Source organism: Dasypus novemcinctus, chromosome 30 (genome assembly GCF_030445035.2).
Source record: "Dasypus novemcinctus isolate mDasNov1 chromosome 30, mDasNov1.1.hap2, whole genome shotgun sequence".
Taxonomy (NCBI): domain Eukaryota; kingdom Metazoa; phylum Chordata; class Mammalia; order Cingulata; family Dasypodidae; genus Dasypus; species Dasypus novemcinctus.
In genome coordinates, this window is record NC_080702.1 from 27042921 (window position 1) to 27065336 (window position 22416).

At 62.9% G+C, this 22416-nt stretch overlaps 2 protein-coding genes across 3 annotated transcripts in view; both read left to right on the plus strand.

Moving 5' to 3' along the window:
* Positions 1-1499: 1499 nt before the first annotated feature.
* C30H19orf38 (chromosome 30 C19orf38 homolog) lies at positions 1500-11438 on the plus strand. Its single transcript, XM_004447732.5, has 7 exons — positions 1500-1834; positions 2801-3106; positions 5429-5521; positions 6027-6054; positions 6894-6937; positions 8433-8470; positions 10822-11438. Exons 1-7 carry the CDS (start codon positions 1804-1806, stop codon positions 10960-10962), a joined length of 681 nt encoding a protein of 226 aa, XP_004447789.2. The 5' UTR covers positions 1500-1803; the 3' UTR covers positions 10963-11438.
* Positions 11439-12707: 1269 nt separating this feature from the next.
* Positions 12708-22416, plus strand: part of CARM1 (coactivator associated arginine methyltransferase 1) — a 32428-nt gene continuing 22719 nt past the window's right edge. For both annotated transcript variants that reach the window (XM_058290206.1, XM_071212742.1), the window contains exon 1: positions 12708-12915. In XM_058290206.1, the coding sequence (XP_058146189.1) occupies positions 12708-12915 (208 nt within the window). The remainder of the gene's footprint in view (positions 12916-22416) is intronic.

A 22416-nucleotide genomic window follows, 5' to 3' on the forward strand; every position in this document is an offset into this window, starting at 1 on the left:
TAAACACAAGGAAAGTAGAAAAAAGAAAAGAATAAAGAGCAGGAATCATAGAAAACAGAAAATAGAGAAAAACAACAAAGCCAAAACTTGACAAGTTTTAAAGGTTAATAAAACTGACTAACCCCTAGCAAGACTAATCCAGGAGAATAAAAAAACAAAGATTACCATTATCAGGGATGAATGAGGGGGCATCACTACAGAGCCTACAGGCAAAAAAAGGATCAAAAGGGACTGTGGTCAACCTCATACCAATAATGGGATAACCTAGATGAAACGGACAAAATCCTTATAAAGGCAAGCATGCAAACTGCGATCAAGGAAAATTACAAGACTTTATGGGAGCATCCGGCAATGGAAATTTCCTAAGTCCAGAGGAGTCAAAAAGTTTTCCCAGAAGGGACATATAAGCAGCGAGATGAGTGGGATTTGACCCAGCAGGTCGGGGGAAATAGCATGTGTGAAGGCACTGAGGTCAAAGTGAGCTTTTTGTGTCCAAAGGAAAGAAAACCCCTCCAATGGCCCTTTGTGGTGTTTGGTGACCACACACCTATGTCCTTCCCAGGTGTAGACCTCCAAGCGGACCAGCTTGGCTTGAACAGAAATGCTTACAGAGACCGAAGCCGACCCACCAGGATGACAGACCCTTGGGATTTTCTGGGCTATGAACAACAGGCAACTTGTCCTGCAAACTACCTTTTTAATTTCCCCAGTATCTGGAACCAGTAGTCCCTTTCTCCAAGCTGCTGCTGCTGGATTTTCTTCCCTGTGTCTTTTTTATTATATTGTCTTTTTTTTTTTTTTAAAGATACATAGATCACAAAAAATGTTACATTTAAAAATATAAGAGGTTCCCGCATACCCCACACCCCACCACCCCCACTCCTCCCACATCAACAGCCTCTTTCATCATCGAGGCACATTCATTGCATTTGGTGAGTACATGTTGGAGCACTGCTGCACCCCATGGATTATAGTTTACATTGTAGTTGACACTCTCCCCCAGTCCGTTCAGTGGGTTGTGGCAGGATATAGAATGTCCAGCATCTGTCCCTGCAGTATCATTCAGGACAACTCCAAGTCCCGAAAATGCCCCCACATCTCACTGGTATTCTGCTATAGAACTATTATAATGAAAGAAACTGTAGACTTGATCTTTTTTTTTGTTTCCTTAGGAGGTACCGGGAATTAAACCCAGGACTCATATATGGGAAGCAGGTGCTCAAACCACTTTCTGTGCCCTCACATCTGGAGTCACACCATGGGGTCTTCGGGTCTACCGCTCTTAGCCCCATTCTACAGAGCAGTAAACTGACACCCCAACGCAGGGCCATGCCTCGCCCACGGTCGCAGAGCCCTGCTCGCCACGCCCTACCGCCCTTGCGCCAAGTTCGTTCCAATTTTGGCACCGCGATTGGCATCTGGGGCGTGGGTTTCCCAAGTAGCCTCCTGCCCCGGGCCCTTCCTCCTGCCCAGAAGTTCTCTCTTTAAGGGGAGAGAAAAGCATGAAACAAATGCAAACCTGACCACCTGGTCCCATTTCCCCCTCCCAGTGTGCAGGACCGCGGCCACCAAATATTGCAGAGAGAGGGCCCAGCGTCTGCCGTGCATCTTGGCAAGGGCTGGGGAGGGGAGAGTGTCCCCTTCGATGCCCGTGAGTGTGCAACTTCCTACCCAGTGACGAAACCCTCACCTCGAGCCAGTCCCGGTTCTCCTTTCCCCGCTCTGGCCCCACAGGAGCCGTCGTCGTCGTCGTCGCAGGGGCCACCCCGGCCTCAGCCAGAGGTCCCCGGCACGGCAGGAGAGATGACCTGGCCGGTCCTGCTGTTGGCGGCTGGTGAGTCGGACACCCCCGCCTTCCCCCCCACCGCAAGCACCCCCCCCCCCAGCACCCAGCTGCCCCACCCACCCTGCCTCTCCCGGGGGGGGGGGGGGTGGGAGGAGACAGAAGCCAGCTTGGGGGCTGCCCTTTGGAGGCTGAGCCGAACAGATTCGGCCCAGAGCCTCGCAGGCTCCCGGGGTGCTGCTTTCTCTCGCCGGGTGCCCGGGCACCCCCGCGCCCCTCAGCCGCGTCACCCCGCTGGAGGCGGCCGGGCCCACGCCCGGTGACTCAGCTCCCCGACCTCCAGGGCTGGGGCAGCAGGGAAGAGGCCCAACAGGGGAAGACTTTGTGCGGACCTCACCTGCGGCCGGGAGAACCTTCCTCCGGCGCTCGGCCAGCCTCCAAAACCCTCCCCGCCGACCAGGAGCCTGGCACCCGCCTTTCCTGCCACCCCGGCCCCCTCCCACCTACTCCCCCAGGCCGCTTCCAGCCTCCGGGCCTTGGCTCCCCCCCGCATGTGGCTTCCTGTGCCCTCCCCTGGCTCCTCTGAGCACTTAAGGCCAAAGTCACCTCTTCCAGGAAGCCCTCCAGGGTCAGACCGCCTAACACGGCCTCCCCGGCACCCAGTCTGATGTGCTGCCCGGTGCTTCTCACCCCCTTGGCTCCTCACCCCTTCCCCCCAGGCAGGCACGTTGGTCTGTCTGTCTGGTTCACTGCTCTGTCCCCCAAAACCTGGACCCGGTGCTGAGTTAAGTCCTTGTGGATTGAAGGCACGTTGTATGTTGTGTGACTGCACAATCAAATGACACCCAGCGGGGCAGGGAATCACTTTCTACCCACTGCAGGGAGGGGGAAAGGAGGCCCAGAGAGGGTGAGCTACTTGCCCAAGGCCACACAGCCTGGCCGGGCAGGGATTCCCAGGGCCTCCCCTCCGCCCACCCACCCACGGGGGTCATCCCTTCTCCCACCCCCCCCCCGCAGGCTCCCTGGCCATCCCAGCGCCGACCATCATGCTGGTGGACCCTCACCCCAGCGGCCCGCAGGACCCCATCCACATCGCGTGCGTGGCCCCCGGGGGCTTCCCGGGGGCCAACTTCACGCTGTACTGCGGGGAGCACGTGGTCCAGCTGCTGCAGGCCCCCGCCGGCCAGCTCGGGGTCACCTTCAACGTGAGCGGCTGTGGCACAGCGCCCGGGGACAAGTTCTCCTGCCAGTACGGCGTGCTCGGGGAGCACAGCCAGCTCCAGCTGTCGGACCTCAGCCAGGCCGTGCACGTCTCCTTCCCAGGTTCGCCCTCCCCCCCCGGAGCCCGCGCTGCCAGGGGCTCCCGTTTCCCCCCCTGCTGAGCCTTTGCACACGCCGTTCCCTCTGCCGGCACACACTGTTCCCTCTGCTCGCGGCTCTCCGCGGGAAGCGCCGGGCTTCCACCCCAGCGGGATGCCCTCGCCTTGCCTTTCTCTCATCCCTGCACCGTCCCACGAGGTGGGGACGGTGATTCTCCCTGCTGTGCGCCTAACGGGGGCACCCGCGGTGAAAGGACTTGCCCAAGTGCCACTGCTGGCAGGTGGCCGTGTCGGGATCCCGCTGGCCTCCAGGTTTGCAGCATTAAACCACCATGCCGTACGGCACCCTTCCCTAACGGCCTCGGAATTATTTGAGCACCTGCCATGCACGAGGCGCTGTCCTCAGCCCTGCAGGATGAGCGGTGGTTCTGCAGCTGACGTTTCCGGGGAGCTAAACAAGTGGTCCCCGAATTGTTCCTTCTGTCAGGGGGGGATAAGTGAAGCTCAGGGCGTGAGCTGCCTCCTGGCGAAGGGTTCTTAATCGAGAGAGAGTAGGATGGGCGGAGCAGGTGGCCTGAGCGGTGAGGAAGAGCCCGAGTACCTGGGGAGGAAGAGCCGTGCAAAGGCCCTGCGGCAGGTCTGAGCCCGTTGCAGCGGGAGCGCAGCGAGGGAGGGTGTGAGAAGGGATGGCTGGGGGCAGGGAGGGGACGGGGACAGGCAGCGCGGCCAAGGGGAGGGCTTCCTCTGAGACGGGAGCCCTGGGGGGGGGCAGCTGTTTTCTCCCGTTTCTGCAGGATCCAGGGCTGGGTGTGGTTTCTGGATCCAAGAGCAAAGGACAAAGTCAAGGGCCCAAAAGGTCCAGCCTCCGGGACGGGGCCACCACCCACCCAGAGAGCCGGGTGGCCAGCTGCAAAGACGGAGCGGCGTCGAGCTCGGCCCTCCATGGCCCCCGTGCCCCCGTGGCCTGGGTGGTCTGTGGGGGGGCGGTGACACACGCCTCCTGCCCCACCTGAATGAATGGACAAGGGCCGACCCTGTGTGCCCACCACGTGGGCCTCTCCTTTCCCTTCTCCCGAGTTATTTATTCCCTGACCACCATCTCGGGAGGGGCCGAGTCCCCGGCAGAGAAGGAAACTCTGGGACACGGCTCTGCTGTTGACTTCCGCACGGGCTTCAGGTCACAGTGTGTGGCTGGGGGTGGATGACACCTCACCCCCCCCGGTGCCCAGGCTGAAACAACCGGGACCCTAGGTTGCCAGTAAACCTGACTCAGACACGCTTAAGCCACAAAAGGGAATTGGTCAGTCCACGGAACTCAAGGATGCAGGAGCAAGCTCGCTTCAGGCACGGCTGGATCCAGGCGCTCTGAAATGGCACGGGTCCACTCCACTTTGCTCTGCCAGGGTTTGGTTCTCAGGCAGTCCCCCAGCACCCCTGCCGGTTGGCAAAACCGTGCCCAGCAGCTCCTGTCCTACCAGCTCTGCGATGCAAACCAGAGGAGTTGTCAACGTATTTGTTTTTAAAAAGCAGTTTTATTGAGATAGAGCCACATACCATGCAATCTATCCGAAGTGCACAATCAATGTGGCTTTTAGTATAATCAGTGTTGTACATTCATTACAACAAAAAATTTTTAGAACAATTTCATTACTCCAAAAAGAAAAACTGCACACCCCTTAGCACTCACCTCTCAATGAAAGAGAAAGGCGAAGGGCATGTATATTTCTAGAAGGAAAGTTTAAAAATGTAACATGAGACTGTATAGCATAGTGAAACCTCAGGTGAGTAAGAATGTGGGTAAAATTGCACATATAATAAGAACTGTTTTTCTTTGAAACGGAACAAACGTATGTTAATGGGACATCCATATCAGGCAAAAAAAAAAAAAGTTATGCTAAGTGAAAGAAACCAGATACAAAGTACTACATTGTGTATGATTCCATTTATGGAAAATGTCGATATAAATCAATTTCTAGAGATGGAATTGGATTAGTGGTTATGTAGGGCTGGGGATGGACAGAGGGACTGAGGAGGAGTCAACATCTTTTTCCTGGTGGTCCAGCCAAAGTCCCAGAATCAGCTCTCATTGGCTCAGCTTGGGACACGTGCCGGTTCCCGAGCCAATCAGGGTGGCCGGGAGGAGGGGCTATGCTAATTGACCAGCGTCAAGATGTGCTACACTCAAGCCGTGTGATTGGGGGATAAGGGGGGTGGAGGCGCCCCCCAAAGGTTTCCCGGGGGACCCGCCGTTCTCCCGTCCTCTCCCCGCCTCGCCTCGCCACTGCTCCGTGACACCCCCTCTCTTTCTTGCCCCATGTTCCTCTAGTCCCCACGTGGATCTTGGCACTCTCTCTGAGCCTGGCCGGAGCCTTTCTCCTCCTAGCTGTGCTGGGGACAGTGACCTTGATAATCAGGAAAGGTAACTTGGCCCACCCGTTGGCAACCTCTGGGATGGGCAAATGTGCTCACACTCACTCCCGCTTTGGGGGGTATGTGTGTGCACGGGAAGACCCTTTGGGGGAGGTCTCACCCCCAACCTTAGCAAGCAAAGAATCCTCCAGAAGTGAGATGATGGTGGGGGAGAGAAGTGGCTGTGTTCAACGACAACCACAAAAGCCTTTGCACGCTTTACGCACTGCTCCAGGTTTTTAACTGGCACCCGTGGAAAGTTTGCAGGGGCAAACTCGGTGGAAAGTTTGCAGGGGGCCTCCCCCGTGGAGGGGCAAGGTGGGCAGGGGAGAGGCGAGGTGGGGGGGGAGAGGTATGAGGGAGGGAGGGGAGAAGCTCGGGGCCCAGCAGGGACCTACCGAGCTTCTCTAAGAAGGGCCTTCTGGAAGACTCTTCGATGGGACCTTTGAAGCATGCCCAGGTCCACAGGGGACCCAAAGCTAACGCTGTGTTTCCGTATTTCCTTCCATCGTCAGTGAAAATCAGAAACCTGCAGAAAAAAAGGTGAGGCATTCCCCTGGAGACTCTCAGAGGGTGGGCGCGGGTGCTGCTCAGCCCCAGCCCGGGACTTCCTGATGGAGTTAAAGAACCAGCCTAGCCCCTCCTCCCGGCCACCCCGATTGGCTCGGGAACCGGCACGTGTCCCAAGCGGAGCCAATGAGAGCTGATTCTGGGGCTTTGGCTGGACCGCAGGGAAAATGATGTTAACTCCTCAGTCCCTCGATCCACCCCCAGCCCGATGGAACCAGCACCCAGCTGAGGAGCTGGGCCTGGTTCTGGGGGCAGAGGACATGTCCCCAGCCGGGTGGGATGCCCTGCCCCAGACACCACCCCCTGCTGGGAGGGGGCCCCCCCTACCTGCCTTCTGTGACCAGGCACTGGGCCGGGAGGCTTCGCGGCAGGAGCTCACGTTTGTGTTCCTTTTAGGAATAATCCCCTTTTCCCGGGTGAGAGATCACAGTAGAAATCCACAACGGAGGGGGGTGCCCCCTGGGGTTGGGCAGTGCCCAGCTTGCACCCCCAAGGCGGTGGCCCTGATCCCCAGGTCGTCAGCACCAGGCAGGGTGGACAGCCCCCTGCCCGGTGCCCAAGAGCTCATGGTCCCCCAAGGTTGGACTAGCCACTTTTCAGTCTTCTGGTCGACCCGGCCGAGCAGCTGGGGAGATTTGGGACACGAGAAGGGTTCCGCGTGCTGTCACAGCCCTGCAAATCATTATGGCTTTCCCCGCGCAGGGCGCCGGCGGGGAGCAGGTGCCGGGTGGGGGGTGGCGTGCGGATGCCGTGAAGGGCAAGTGTTGGGTTTAACTCAGCGAGTTGTCCCTCTCTCCCAAATCCCTTTGCAGGGAGCGAGAATCGTGCTGGGTCCAGAATAACTTTGCCACCACAGGTTTGTGCCTCCCCGCTCCTGTCCCCTGCCAGGGGCAGGGCCACCGACGCGTCTTCTGGGGCAGGTCACGCCCCTCAGGGTCCGGGGCCTCTCCTTTTTTTTTTTCCCTATGATTTCTTTATTTATTTTTTAAATGTTACATTAAGAAATAGAAGGGTTCCCACAACCGCCCCAACCCATCCCACATCAACAGCCTCTTTCATCATTGAGGCATATTCATTGCCTTTGGCGAATACATTTTGGAGCACTGCTGCACCACAGGAATAATAGTTTATATTGTAGTTGACACTCTCCCCCAGTCCTTTCAGTGGGTGATGGCAGGATATACAATGTCCAGCAACTGCCCCTGCCATATCATTCAGGACAACTCCAAGTCCTGAAATGTCCCCACATCTCATCTCTTCTTCCCTCTCCCTGCCCTCAGCAGCTACCACACTGTCTCCACATCAATGTTACAATTTCTTCCATTACTAGTCACAATATTTCCCCAGCAGAACACCAGTAAGTCCACTCTAATCCATACTCTCTTCCTCCATCCTGTGGACCCTGGGATGGCGATGTCCACTCCACCTCTAAATCAACAGGGGAGGAGCCTCTCCTTTGTCCCCCGACCTGCCCAGACTCAGCGCTCGCCCTCTCTGCTTTGCGCCAGCCTTTTCACTCGCTTTTTCCTCGGCCCTTCCCCCTCCAGTCTCCATCCAAAGGTCACCTCCTCAGGGAAGCCTTCCTTGACTACCCAGACAAGACCTGGGATTCCTGCTGATGAGCTCCGAGCGCCCTCAGCCCAAAGACTGTTTCATTTTATTTGATTTTTATTTATTTTCTATTTTTTATTTACTTTTTCCAAATACTATCAGCTGCAAGCCACGTGTTTAACATCCGCTCCCACCACCGGAGAAGGGCTGTGCCGGCCTCCGCCACCGCTGCCTTCCCTGTGCTTTCTTTTTGGGTGGCCCTTGGCCAACGCGTCCCCAAATAGCCCATAAAGTCCCGGCTGTTCTGCCGGAGCCTGTCGTTCCGCTGCCCCCCTCTGCAGGGGGACAGGAAAGGGGCCCGGGGTGCGCCGTGCTCCCCAAGGGGCCCTCAGAGCAGAGACTTGGCTTTCTGTACACTTCATTCACCGCCTGAGGCGTTTATTGAGCGCCTATTACATGCCGAGCCCTGGGGCTGCTCTCTACCAGTGAATCCATATTCCAGAGGGCTGGCCCTTGCCTGGAACGAGGGCCCCGGAGGGGGTGATGTTGGAGAGAGAGGGGCCAGGTGACGAGCGGGTGATTTGGGCAGTTGGGAGGGAGATCCCGGAGAGATGGAGGAGCTGGGAGGTGTCCTAGAGGGTGGCGGGAGCAGGACGAGGGCAGGGGAGGGACGTGGGCTGGGAGCAAGAGAGGGTGCTGGGAGATGCCCGGGCGCCCTGGGCCCAGGGCGTGTGGAGGGGAGGACGGTGAGCAGGGAGTGCCCGCTGGCCCCAGCCCTGCCTTCTCTCTCTCCGTTGCAGACATGGCCTTCGACAACTCTCTGTTTGCCATTTCCATGGTGAGTGGTCACTTTGCTCCGTCCTGGTTCCCAGCCCCCTGGCCATCCCAGCCACGGGCCCCCCCGGCTGTTCCCTGCCCCCCGTTGTCTGCTCTCTGCGTCCATTTGCTGTGTGTTCTTCTGTGTCCTCTTGTGTCAGCAGCATGGGAATCTGTGTCTCTTTTTGTTGTGTCATCTTGCTGTGTCAGTTCTCTGTGTGTGGCGCCATTCCTGGGCAGGCTGCACTTTCTTTCGCGCTGGGCAGCTCTCCTTACGGGGCGCACTCCTTGTGCATGGGGCTCCCCTATGCGGGGGACACCCCTGCGTGGCAGGGCACTCCTTGCGCGCATCAGCACTGCGCGTGGGCCAGCTCCACACGGGTCAAGGAGGCCCTGGGTTTGAACCCTGGACCTCCCATGTGGTAGGCGGACGCTCTATCCATCGAGCCAAGGCTGCTTCCCTGGAAGCTTTTCTTTTTAAACATTTTTTAAAGATTTATTTATTTCTCCCCACCCCCTTGTTGTTTTTCACTTGCTGTGTCTGTTCATCTTTCTTGTTTATTAACGAGGCACTGGGAGCCGAACCCCAGACCTCTGACGTGGGAGAGAGGCACCTAATCACTTGAGCCACCTCCGCTCTCTGCTTTGTTGTTGATCTCTCATTCTGTTTTTCCTCCCCACATCTCTTGTTATGTTATCTTGTTGCATCATCTCACCGCGCCTGCCCGTCGCATCAGCTCACTGTCTTGTTTAGGAGGCCCTGGGAATCTCTGCTCCCTGCTTTGTTGTGTCTCTCATTATGTTTTTTCTTCTTGTGTCTCCTGTTATGTCAGCCTGCCGCGCCTGTCCCTCGCACCAGCTCGCCGTCTTCTTTAGGAGGCCCCGGGAACCTCTGCTGCCTGCTTTGTTGTGTCTCTCATTATGTTTTTTCTTCTTGTGTCTCCTGTTGTGTCAGCCTGCCGCGCCTGTCCCTCGCGCCAGCTCGCCGTCTTCTTTAGGAGGCCCCGGCATCTGAACCAGCGACCTCCCATGTGGGAGGCTGGAGCCCAGTCCGCTTCCCCGCAGGAAGCTTTTTTAGATGGGAGATCAGGCAAGGCCTCTCTGAGCTGGGGTGGCCAGGAGGAGGGGGCTAGGGAAGAGCAGGGGTGCTGGATTCCGGCTGAGGACAGCTTGACTCGGCTCAGTCAACAGGGGGTTGGGGAGGGCAGGAGGAGCCGGGAGGACTGGGGTCGTTGCTCCCCGCGAGGTGGGAGCCTTGGAGGGCCCTGCGCAGAGGAGGGCGATGGCTGCTCTCGGGCTCCCTCTGGTGGCCGTGAAGGGAACAGACGGGAGCCTGGAGATGAGGCTGGAGGCGACTGCACTAGTCCGGGCACAAAATGGCTGGTGGTTTGGGCCAGAGTTTTGGCAATGGAAGTAGGAAAAGCAAACGGACTGTTTGGGGAACTGGATGAGGGGGCAGCCCGAGGGAGGGGCGAGATGGGGCTGGCTTCTGGCTTCCCGGTTGGCTGGGTGCCGGCCCGTCCTGGGGTAGCGGGTCTTGGGGGGGCCCTCAGAGGGTCAAGAGCCCAGAGGGCGGGCCATCCCATCCGGTGGTGCCCGGGAGTGGGTGGAGCTGGGAGTCTGGCGTCCCAGAGGGGGTCCGTTCTGGAGAGAAGACTCGGTGGGTGGATGGGAAGAGGCCCTGCTCTGGTCTGTCCAGCCCTCGTTGGTTTTTTTGACTATGAAATAGTCATCTGTTGCATATACATATATATATTTACATATACAGTAAGGTAAAGGCAGTCCGTCTATTTTCTTTTTTTTTTTTTAGATTATTTATTTATTTCTCTCCCCATTGTCTGCTCTCTGTGTCCATTCGCTGTGTGTTCTTCTGTGTCCACTTATATTCTTGTCAGTGGCATCCGGAATCTGTGTCTCTTCTTGTTGTGTCATCTTGCTGCATCAGCTTTCCGTGTGTGCAGCGCCACTTCTGGGCAGGCTGCACTTTTGCACAGAGCGGCTCTCCTTATGGGGCGCACTCCTTGCGTGTGGGGCTCCCCTACGCGGGGGACACCCCTGCGTAGCACGGCACTCCTTGTGCGCATCAGCACTGCGCGTGGGCCAGCTCCCCATGGGTCAGGAGGCCCGGGATTTGAACCCTGGACCTCCCGTGTGGTAGGTGGATGCTCTATCCATTGAGCCACGTCCGCTTCCCTAGTGCTGTGAACTCAGGCTGGCTGGTCCTGCAAAGCCCAGGCCACCTGGAGAAGGGCCCGGAAGCCCAGGGAGCGGTGAGGGGGGAGGTGAGACCCGAGAGGAGTCTCGGACCACAGGGAGATCCTGAGGCCCGAAATCACTCTGATGTCGTCTCCCTTTTCCTTTCCTTGGATCAAGAAAATGCCTTCGGAAGAAGACGCAGCAGCCACCTTGGACGCGCGCCCTGGCTCCAGCCACACCGGACCCCGGAAGAGGCCCACCTCCAGCTCCTCGTCCCCCGAGCCCCCCGAGTTCAGCACTTTCCGGGGCGGCCAGTGAGGCCCGGGCCTCCCCCGTGCCTGCGGGCCCTCCGTGCTGCGGCCTCTCTCCCTGGAGCTGGCCCCGAGCCCCTTCCGGCTTCTTCTGCGGGCTCTCCGGCTGCGGCTTGCTCAGGGAATTGACCAGAGTGGACGTGGGGGACCCCGAACCTTGGGGGCCTTCCTCCCAGCAGAGCAGGGGGGATCGAGGCAGAGAGCGGCCTGGAGGTTGGACTAGGGGATCCCCAGCTTCTAAATACCACCCGGGAAGGAGGCCAGGTGGGGTGCGGGACCCCCGTTCCTTGGGCCCCCCAGGGGCGAGCTCTGCGCTCTCTCCCACCCCTCCATGTCCCCCCCCCCACGGGGGCTACTGGCTCCCCCCGGGTTTTTGGAGCCCAGAAGCCCCGGGGCCGTGCAGTGGGCCTGCTCTGCTGGCACCCCTAAGTTATTATAACCCATGTGCAGGTGTTTCCAAGCGTAATCCTTCACGCCTGGGCCTTCTGGGGTGAAAAGGGGGGGTCTGGGACAGGCTGGGGGGCCAGCGCCTGAGTGTACCCAAGAATCCCCAGGGGAGGCCCGTGGGGCTTGTGGGAGGGGGCAGTGCCACCCTGGAGCTCCCTCAGGCCCTTGCACGGTGGGCGGGTAAGGGGGGGTGCAGGAGGCGGAAGTTTGGGGGGGCTAGTGTAGCCATGAATGAGGAATCCATGGGACGGTGCAGGCAAGGGTGCCCGCCCGGGAGGATGGGAGCTGGCTGCACGGCCGTCTGGCCCTCCCAAAGGGGATCGGACCTGGGAGCAGGGGAAAGGGGAGCGTGGGGGGGGGCCCCCGCACTTGACACTGGAAGCCCCGCAATCACGTGGGGGAGGGGACAGTCACTCGGGGCAGGAAGGGGCTGGAGGCGGGGCCAAGGGGCATTTGGGGGAGGGGGTTGGATTTTAAGGTGGGGAAGGAGACAGAGAGGGGCCGCGTGGAGGGGCCTGGAGGGAGGAGGCGGTGATGGGGGAGGGGCGTCCGGCTGGGCTCAGAGCGCGTGCGCAGGCCCCTTCAGGCCCCATTCAAAGCCCTTCTGCCAACCGGCCGGGCCGGAGGCGGGGCCACGAGCCGGGGGCGTGTCTCTAGGCCCTGGCCCCGCCTCTCCCCAGGCGCGGGGCGCCTCACAATGACGGGCGGAGCCGGGGCGGGGCCCAGCCTCGAGGGCGTGCCCGAGCCGCCCGGCCCCGCCCACCTGGAGGGGGCGGGGGGCGGCCGCCTCACAAAGCGCGGCCTTTTGTGCGGGGCGGGGGCAGGGGCGTGTCCACGAGGGCGGGCCCCGCCCCCTCCCTGACGTCCGCTCGCGCCTCCGCCCTCCCCAGGCCGGACAAAAAGCGCGGCCGTTCGTGCTGGGGGGCGGGGCCCGGCCCCAGAGGCGTGCCCGCGCCCCCCCGAGCCCCGCCCCTCCGACGCACGCTCGCGTCGCCACCTCACAGAGCGGCGACCGTTCGCGTGGGGCGGGGTGCGCGTGCGCGCCGCCCGGCCACGCCCCCTCCCCCTCCGCTCCCGGCGTGCTCCTCGCCCGCGCCCGGGGGGCCGCCGGCAGGGGGCGCTGCGCCAGGGTGGGGGCCGGGCCACGGCGGTGAGGCGGCGCGCGGCCGGCAGGCGGCGCTGCCCGGGCTCGGCCTCGGCCTCGGCCTGCGCGGCGGCGGCGGCGGCGGCGGCGGCGGCGGCGGCCTGGGCCCGGGCGCGGCGGCGGCGGCGGCGGCGGCGGCGGGGCCTGGAGCCGGATCTAAGATGGCAGCGGCGGCGGCGGCGGGGCCGGGCGCGGGCGGCGCGGGCGGCGCGGGCGCGGGGCCCTGCGCGGCCATGTCGGTCTTCCCCGGCGCCCGCCTCCTCACCATCGGCGACGCGAACGGCGAGATCCAGCGGCACGCGGAGCAGCAGGCGCTGCGCCTCGAGGTGCGCGCCGGCCCCGACGCGGCGGGCATCGCCCTCTACAGCCGTGAGTGCGGGGCCGCGCCGGGCGCGGGGGGCGCGGGGGGCCGAGAGCGCGCCCGGGGCGTGCGCGGGGGGCTCGGGGCCGGGGGGCTGGGCAGGAAGTGGGGGGCGGCGAGGGGGAGGCGGCCGGGGAGGAAGCTGGGGGTGCGGGGGAGACTCGGGGGCGGGTGTGGCCGCCCGGCGGGGAGGGGGCTCTGGCCAGCTCGGAAGACAACGTGGGGTGCTGAGGACACGGGGGGGGGGGGGGGTTCCCAGCCTGGTGCCGGGACCTGGATCCGAACCCGCGGAGGGCCCGGGCCCTGGAGCGAGGCCCCCGCGTGGGCTCCGGGTGGGAACGTGGAGGGCCAGGGCCCGGCCCCCGAGGGGGCGAGGTAGCGGCTTCCCTCCCCGCGTGCTGCTGCCTGGCCCTGGGGCTGGCGAGAAACCGGGTCCGTTCTGAGAAGCCGGGTCTCGGCGCTGACGTTTCCGTGGGGGGAGAAAAGAAAAAAAAAATCACAAAGGTGTTGCCAAGGACCCCGCAGTCTTTGCAGTTGATCCATTTTCTTTTCTCTTGTTACTCTTTCCCATTCCCTTCTGTCGAAGAAGGCCCATCTTCCCTCACGGCTGGCTATTCTGTTTCATTCCGCTTTTGTCTCCCCTGGGTCCTTTAACCAGCTTTGGTCCGTGTTGAGTTTTGTTTTTTTTTTGCCACTTTGGGCACCGGGTATCCGTGCCAAAGTGAAGCGTGGGGCAGTCGGCTCTCACGGGGTTTCCTTTGCGCCTCAACTTGGAGCCAAAGCTCCTGCCCGCCCAGGCATCACAGCTGGCACAGAGCTGGGGTTTCCTTGGCCCCAGAGGAGAAGGGAGAAGCGGGGATCTCAGGTGGGCGCCCGAGCCCAGTCGGACCAGCACTCGAGCTCCATTGCAAACCGGGCAGGCTCCCGGGTTCACGAGCAGGTCCATTCATTTGGCGAGCCTTTCTGGCCGGCTCTGTCCTGAACAGAAAAATGTAGGGCAGCCTTTCCCAAACTCGGGTCCCGGGACTTATCCTCAAAAGGTTTACTCTTTTTTTAATTTAATTTAATTTAATTCCTTTTTTTCTATAAGAGGTTGACTCTTAAGGCATCCCAGGAGAGCTGTTATTTTTTATTTTTATTTTTAAGTAAACTTATTTCGTATTAGAACAGCTTCCGCTGTATAGAATAATTGCAGAGATAGTACTGACGGTTCTCGTTCGGCTCCGCACCCAGGTTCCTGGATAACGTGAACATCTTTCTCTAGGAGAGTCTTCACGTTTTGTGTTTTTGTCTTCGTGAGACGGTTGTGAGGTGTAAAGACGGCCCTTCTCTTTCTGAGGTAATTCGTAGCCGAGAGGTTTTTAAAGAGGAGAAAGTCCGCCTTTCTCACAGTTCCCCCCGCGCTGCCTGATACGTCCTCAAGGGTCTGACAGAATTTTTTCCCCCTTTCTGCTCGAGTCGCATTGGCTTGCGTTAGGAACGTGGGTTCTGGAGTCGGCCATGCCTGGGAGTCTGCGTTTCCTAGGACCGTCATAGCAAGTCACTGCAGACGTGGTGGCTTGACTCAATAAACCTTTTATTTTCTCGTGGCTGTGGAGGCCAGAAGTCCAGAATCACCTTCCTTGCCTTCGCATAGCTTCTGGTGCCTCTGTCTCCATCTGGACTCGTCCCTGTGTCTCTCTGCCTCCTGTCAGGACAGCTGTCTGGATTTAGGGCCCGCTCTGAGCCCAGGATGGCCTCATCTCATGATCCTTGGCTTCATTGCATCTGCAAAGACCAAGTAAGGCCCCCTGCACAGGTTTTTGGGGTTCAGACTCGAAGATCTCTAATCCACTCCCCGGGTTGGACCCGTGCCCTGAAGTTTTTCTAGTTGTGTGACTTTGCGCCTCACTTTCCTCACCCGGAAGATGGGGCCAGTGACGAGGCCGGACGACCCGACGTGTTTGTGCGCTGAGCGCCCAGCTCTTGAGCGTGTGCACCTGCTCCCCCGGCGGGCTGGCCATAGGCACGGAGGTGGTTGGGTTTTGGGGTCGGCTGAGGCGTCGCCTGTCCCCAAGGGGGACCGGAGAGGATAGCACCCAGGGAAGAATTGCTCTGAAGTGCGCCGGGCTGGGTGCAAAGTCCCAGGACTGGGGCGTGGGGCCTCCACACGCAGGGTGGGAGAGCAGGCCCAGCCAGGCGGGCAGGGAGCGCGGGCTGAGAGTCCTGGGAAAGCGCAGAGGTGGCCCGGGCCCTGGAGGAAGTGGCATCTGGGTGGGCCAAGTCGTCCCCTTCCTCGGTGACCGGGACGCGAATCTGGCTGCCGGGGGCGTCCAGCCTGCTCTGGGGAGGTGCTTCCTTCCCCAGCTGCGGCGTTTTCCAACCCGGATCCTTCCGGGGCCAGTCGAGAAGGTTCCAGGAGCCCCATTGCCCTTCCCCTGCCCAGAGTGAGAATTCTTTAAGGAGAAAGCCGGCGGCCGGTGGCGTGCCGGGAGCTGCTGGTGCTGCTGGATCCTTGAGCCTTGCTTCTGTCATGTTGACGGGGACACGGGCCTCACCGGCGTGGCAGGTGGAGCAGAGCACCTTTGGGTCCTGGCGAGGGCCCTGACCGTGGAGTCCAGCAGGTGTGGGCCACAGTGCTGCGGCCTTGACCTAGCCAATCCCTCCCTCCCTGCCCCCCAGCCTGTTTCTTCCCCTGTAGCAACCCTTGCCTGCTGACAGCCTCGGTTTCCTCATCTGCTCTGGGAATACGACCGCTTAGGTCCTAGGGGATGTGGCGGCCGAGAACGAGGCGTGTGGAGCAGGGTGCCCAGCGTGTGGCAAACACTCGGTCAACGGCAGCCACTGCCACAGATGTCACCGACAGCGGCGCTGTTGGCCTGGGGTCGGGAAGTGCTGGCTTTCTAGGGGGGCACCCCTTCTGCAGCGGGGCTGCCCGGCTGTCCCCTCACCCCAAGAATTGGGAGAGGGGCTCCTGGGGCTGTGCCCTCTGCCCAACTCAGCAGAGCCAGGAGAGGCTGTGGGTGGCAGGATTTGCCGCCCCATTCCCGGGTGTCGGCACCTCCGTGCGCAAAATGACAGGTGTGGACAGCCCTGCCCGCTCAGCTGCGGGGAACGGACCCCCCCACACTTTGGGCCACTTGAAGTCACCATGGCCGGTGTCCCATGGACAAATGGCCCAGGCTTCCCGGGCCCGGCCGAAGCTCCGGCCCAGCCTCCGGAGTTCCCGCCCCGCCGGCTGCCCTCCCCGTGCAGGGCGGCAGCTTCCCGGGAAGCCCCAGCTCCTCGGCCCGAGGCGTCCCCTTCCAGGGATGACCGTGTGGCATTTCTTGCTCGGTCGGCACTGGTGACTCTGCCTGCCTGTCTGGACTCTCCCACCCACCCCCCGCCCGGCAGAGAAGAGACCTGCGGCTCGGGCCGGGCCTGGATTTCAGTTTGCGAAGGCACGCGGGGGAAACCCCAGCAAAAACACCCGTTTGAAAACGACAGGGAGGGATGGGCCGCTGCCCGGGACCCAGGCGCCGGGTGACTTCCTCTAGTCACGCTCCCGGGCGCCCTCTGCCACCTGTGCGCCGGGGGCGGGGAGGGGGCCGCGGCGCTGCTTACGTGCCCAGCCTCGAGGACACTCGCTGTCAAGCTAGGGGGACGCTCGGGAAAGCGCACGACGTCCGAAGGGTATTTGTGTTTCCGTGGCGCCCTCACCTTGCTCCTGGCAGCATGCTCTTGTTGATTGAGCACCTGCTGTATACCCCGCTCTGCAGAAGCCTGTGTTGATCTCCCCAAGTCTTGTCCTTGGAGGCAGCTGGGGAACAGAGTAGTATAAATTGGGGGTCGGCAACCTTCGGCCCACGGGCCAGATCAGGCCTGCCCCCTGTTTTTACACCGTAGGACTTGGGGGAGCGCGTTAGTCGTCTAGAGGTGCCGTAGGAAAGCCCCCCAGACTTCGGGGCTGGGTGGCTGAAAACCGCAGAAATTCATCCTTTCCACCTGGAGGCCAGGGTCAGCCAGGCCGGGCCCCCCCCCCCCCCGGCGCCTGCAGGGTCCCTCCTGCTTCCGGTGGTCTGCCCACGCCCCTCAGTGCGCTCGGCCCAGAGCGACAGCACCCGCCTCTGCCTCCACCTCCTCGTGGCCGTCTCCTCCCAGGGCGCCTCTGCTTGCCTGGCGTTCTCCGCTCCACGTCCTCGGCCGTCTGTCCTCCCCTCCTCTTGGAGGGACGCCCATTGGCATGGCTTGGGAGCCACCCTGACCCACAGGACGTCCTCTAAGTTGACCCTGCTCCCCAATCCAGCATACCTCCTCGAGGGACACGGGTCAGCCTGCCCCAGAGAGGTTTTTACACTCCCGAGGGGCTGACTTAAAAAAAAAAAAAAGAAGGTTCAGCCAAGACCGTAGTTGGTGGCCCACAAAGCCGAAAACATGTCGGCTTCAACCCTGCACAGAAAAAAAGCCCGTGCCCCCCCCCCCCCCGGGATAATGAACGCAGCCGGCGGGAGGAGCGGGAGCCAGCCCCCGCCGGTGTCGCCGATCCGCTGCATCACTGAAGAGAAACAGAAAGGCTTTCCTTGCGCGTGGTAGTTTGGCTCATGGCATGTCCTGGGTCCGCAGGCCACGTCCGCTTTCGGGATGGCGCGGGCCGGTTGGCTTGCTGGCCGTGACCCTCCCAGCCCTCAGGCCCGTCCCGTGAGGTCCAGGGTAGGTACCAGTCCCGTCTCGCTGAGGGGAAGATGGAGGCGGAAGCCCTGGACACGTCACGTTGCTGGCGGGCGGCAGCGCCGGCTGGGGCGTGGGCACCGTCGGAGCCTCTCCCTGCCTTGCTCAGTGATTCTGAGAAGGAAGGGTGGTTGGGAGTCCATTTATCTGTGCACGACAGAGACCCAAAGAAGCGGTGTCTCAAACAGACGCTGTTTGGGCTCTGCCTTATGCTGAGGCCCAGAGGCCGGCGGGCCAGGGCAGGGGTCCCAGCAGTGCTTGGGCCCCTGTCCTTCTGGCTAACGCCCCTCCCTCATTCCCGAGCTGAGGTCTCATCCTCGAGGCGCACCGTGGCGGCTGAGATCCCGCCCTCTCACCCAGATGAAAGCAGGCACAAGGGGAAAGCTTTACCCTCTTGGCCAGAAGGTCCTCATGTGACCGCCACTAGCTGCAAGGGAGGCTGGGAAGTGTGGTCCCAGAAGGGCCACGTGCACGGTTCAGTTTAGGGCTGCTCCTCCTGTGGGGGAAAGGGCATGGGGGGCCGGGGGTGCATCTGGCCGCAGGGCTGGGGAAGGGCATTTGTGGGAGCGGGAGTGCGCTCAGCCTGGCTTGGAGCGAGAGTGCCCCTGAGAAGGACGAGAGGGGCTGTCGAGTGACAAGGCGGCGCCTCCCACGCCACAGGGCCTTGACTCTGCTGCCTCCCGCAGCCGCAGGCCCTTTTGCTCAGGGGCCCAGTACGACACAAAGGGGTACTTCCGGAAGGTTCCTGCAGCCGAGGATGGCTGTGGCTCGCAGCAGGGAGGGGAAGCCTGCGGGAGCCTCCCCGACGAGAGGAGGCGAGAGGGGCGCGGCACAGGAGGTTTTCACCCCGGCTCCAGAAGCGCGTCATCGGCTCGGGGTTGAGTCACGCAGCCAGGGTGACCTCTGCCCAGGGCGTTAGGGACGAGGGCACGGAGGCTCCGACGTGTGGCCGGGTCGTCCCGACCGACCCACTGGTAGAATGCCGTGGCGACACCAGGTTAAAGTGGAAATTGCCTTGGGTATTTTAAAAACAGGGTGACTGCCCAGCAAAATCCGCCTCTGCACTTCCGCAGAGTTGGAAAGGCCGGCATCTCTGAGCCTCCGTGCCCGGGGGCTGAGCCGGCGGCCTCTCCCGCCTCAGGAGGGCTCGCCCGCCGCCTGCTCCACCTGGCGGAGCCCCTCCCCAGCTCCCATCACCCCAGTGGGGGGCCTTGCGCCCGTTGCTGTTTGTCCTCTCCCTCGCCCTTGCTGGTTTCCTAAAATCGAGAGGCATTTCTCCGAGCTGCGATTCCTTTTTAAAATTTATTTATTTCTCTCCCCTTCCCCCCTGCCATTGTCTGCTCTCTGTGTTCTTTTGCTGTGTGTTCTTCTGTGTCTGCTTGTCTTCTCATTCCACGGCTCTGGGAACCCATCCTGGGACCTTCCGGAGTGGGAGAGAGGCAATTGCTCTCTGGCGCCACCTCAGCTCCGTAGTTCATTGTGTGTCTTACTGTCTCTTCCCCGTGTCTCTTTTTGTTGCATCATCTTGCTGCATCGGCTCTCTGTGTGGGCGGCCCCACTCCTGGGACACACGGCAGGTGACAAGTGGGGTATCACTGGGCCCCAGGTCCTGCTGTGGGTCCTGGAAGAGGAGCTGTGTCCCCGGAAGGGCAGCACTCCTATGTGGGGCGGCACTCCTTGAGCGCATCAGCACTGCGCATGGGCCAGCTGCACACGGGTCAGGAGGCCCTGGGTTTGAACCGCGGACCTCCCGTGTGGTAGGCGGATGCCTTATCAGGTGAGCCACGTCCGCTTGCCCCAGGTTCCTTTCGAGCATGGGAAGCTGTCTCCTACCCCAGCCGGTGAACTCGCTTTGCTGGCCCGTCTGTGGGACGAGGCATGGGGACTGGCCAGCCCCGGGAGGCAGCGCTGGGGTGCCAGGTGTGCGCCTGGCCCAGGCGGGCGTCCAGGGTCCCCTGGAAGGAGGGCGGTGTGCGAAGTGGACCCCGCGATGGCATGGGCATCGGGCCCAGGAGACGGGCCCAGCAGAGCGGGGCAGGCTCGGGAAGCCCTCGCCGGCGGGGACAGGTCCCTGCCAGGGGACCCTGCTCGCTGTGTCGGGGAGGTGGGGAGTAGCGAGTGTGCCGGGACGGAAGGGCCACCCTGGGGGAAGCGACCGCCGGGCCTGGAGGCCGCCAGAGGGCTGGCGGCAGGTTCCTCCGGCGGCCTCCGCCCGGGGCAGGACACCCCAGCCCTGGAGGGCCGTGGCAGGCTGCAGGTGTGCCCGTGACACGTTCCCGGCCAGCCCCCGAGGAGCGCACCACGCCTGGCCCTGGGCTCTCGGGGCGGTTCCTGGCGAGTGAGCCCCAGAGGGCCACACGCGGGGCCGTGGCCTGCACGGGCCCCTGGCCGCCGGGGCGGATGCCCGCTGAGGGGGCAGGAGGAGCGCGGGGTCGCGGGGTCAGAGGCTGCCGCGGGCGGGAGCCCAGGAGGTCCCGGGTGCCCGGTCAGCGGGCTCCGGGGACGGGGTGCCGAGCACCCGCGGGGAGCCGTCTGCCCCACGGGCGCCGCACACGAGTGGACCCCGCCGGCTGTGCGTGGCGGCTATTGCCGTTCATTCGCTGACCGGGGCTGGGGTTCCGGCGACCAGTGAGATAAATGCCTGGCCCCACTTCGGGGTCCTGGGGGGCCAGGGGCCGCAGACGCTTGCCTGCGAACACGCCAGCACCCTCCTTTCCAGAAGCGATGTCGCTGTGGGAGACTCAAATCTGCTGAGGAGCTCGAGAGGGGCAGGTGGGGGGCAGGGATGGCCTCTGCCCGGGAAGGGCGTGGAAGCCGGCGGGAAGGGCAGGAGCAGGCGGCCTTAGCCGCTGCCTGGTGCACGCCCCGGGCCCCTGCCCACCGCCCACCCGGGCCTCAGCGTCCTCAGCTGTGAGGCGAGGGGATCGGGAGTGCTGGGAGTTGCTGGAAGTGTCTGGCCCCTCTGGAGGACCCAAGGCGGAGGCCTGCCCTGGGGGTGGGGTGTAGCCCGTGGGCCTGGAGGGGTGGGGGTGGGGGGGGACGACGACTGGAGCCAGGAGAGCAGGGCGCACGCCTCCTGCCTCACCGCGCCTCGGCACCCCCGGCCCTGGCCGCGCCACCCTGGCTCTTTGCTCCTCAGTGGACAAGCGGAGGGCGGTTTGGGGGAGCTGCGTGTCCCTGAGCGGGTGCCATGTGGGGTATCACTAGACCCCCGGTCCTGCCGCGGCGCCCGGAAGAGGAGTTGTGTCCCTGGGAGGGCAGCCGCGCCAGGCGCAGAGTCATGGGGACCCTGCCGAGCCCCTCGTCTTGGGGAGCCCTCCTGGGGGCTGTCCTCTTAGCTCTTGTGGTGGCGTAGCCCCACGCGGTGCCCGGCCTCGAGGCGTTCTCCTCACCATGCGGGCCAGCCATGCACGTGGGCAGCCGGCCGTGCCAGCTCCCCGGGTGGCGCTTGTCCAGCCAGGCCGGCCCCTCCCGGCGGCTCCCGGTGGCCAGGTGGCCGGCTTTCTTGAAAGCAGGTCCAGACCGGTGTGGGGGGCCCTCTCCCCACCCCTTCCTAGCACAGGGAGGGGAGAGCCCCCTTTGATTCCCCGTTTTCGGCCGTCTCGTTAAAGCGCTTCGTGTCCCGCGGCGCCGGCAGGAGCGGGGCTGGGCTGGTTTTCTTCAGGGGTGTGGGTAGACCCCCCAGCTCACTGGGCCCATTTTCGCTGGGTGCGGGGCGCGTGTGGGCGCCGCGGCATGGTGCTTCTGCGCAGGAACCGGCCGGGCGGCCCGGGCTGGGATGAGCCTCTGGGCGAGGACGGAGACCCTGGCAGCTCAGCTTTCGCATGAACAGGGGGCGCTTTGTGGCTTCCTCACCTCCAGGGAGGATGGAGTAAACCAGCAGACTGATGGGGGGCCCCGGGCAGACCCAAGAGGAACGTTCCGGAGGGTTGGAATGGCAACAGCAGACTGGGCCGGGGCGGGCGCTCGGGGCCTGGGGGGACACGGCCCCTCCCGCGCCCAGCCCTGCCCCCGCGGCGCCCCGGCAGCCCCGGCTCCTTCCCGCTTTGTGCGTGAGGAAACCGAGGCACAGAGCGTGAGCAGCAGCGTCGGGTCCCTGCTGGGCCCGGCGTCACGAGGCGCCGCTCCAGACCCTGGCGCTCTCCCCGGGGGCCTCAGAGGCAGGTCCCTGCCGCGCCTGCCGCCCTCCCGCGCTGGCCCCGGGGCTCTCTCTCCACGCTCCCGAGCCAGGCTCCCCACGCCCTGCCTCGTGGCCGAGCGCCTGTGGCACGGGCAGCGGCTGCCCCCGCTTCTGGGCCGCATCTGCAGCCGCGTGTGCTGGGCCACGGGGGGCCCCCCAGCCCACACATCCTGTGCTCCCAGGCGCCGGGGCCCGGGGGCACGCAGAGCCCCAGGCCCGGCCAGGGCCCTTCTGGCAGCTGCCCACGCCATGGGCCCCGGGACATCCTGCTTCTCCCCAGCCGGCCAGGGGCTGCCACTTCAAGTCACCTCCTGGGGGGGTGTGTCTTCCCTGGAGACCCCCGTCCCTTGCCGACGGGGGCGGCCCCTCCTGGGAGCTCGTTCCAGGCTCCCTCGGTGGCTGCTCTTGCTCGGGCACCTCCCTTGCTGGCCCCGACCCACCCGCGGTTCCCAAGCTCCCATGGCCTCCCCCGCCGACAGCCCCTCCTGGAAGCTGTCACGGGACCCCCTGCCGGGTCCCTGGAGGAGCCGCTCCCCGTGGCCATCGCTCTGTGCCTCAGTTTCCTCTCTTGCAAACGGGGCAGGGGGGGGCCGGAGGCCGTTGGGAGCTGGGGCGCAGGCCTGCGAGTGCTGCCAGCTGC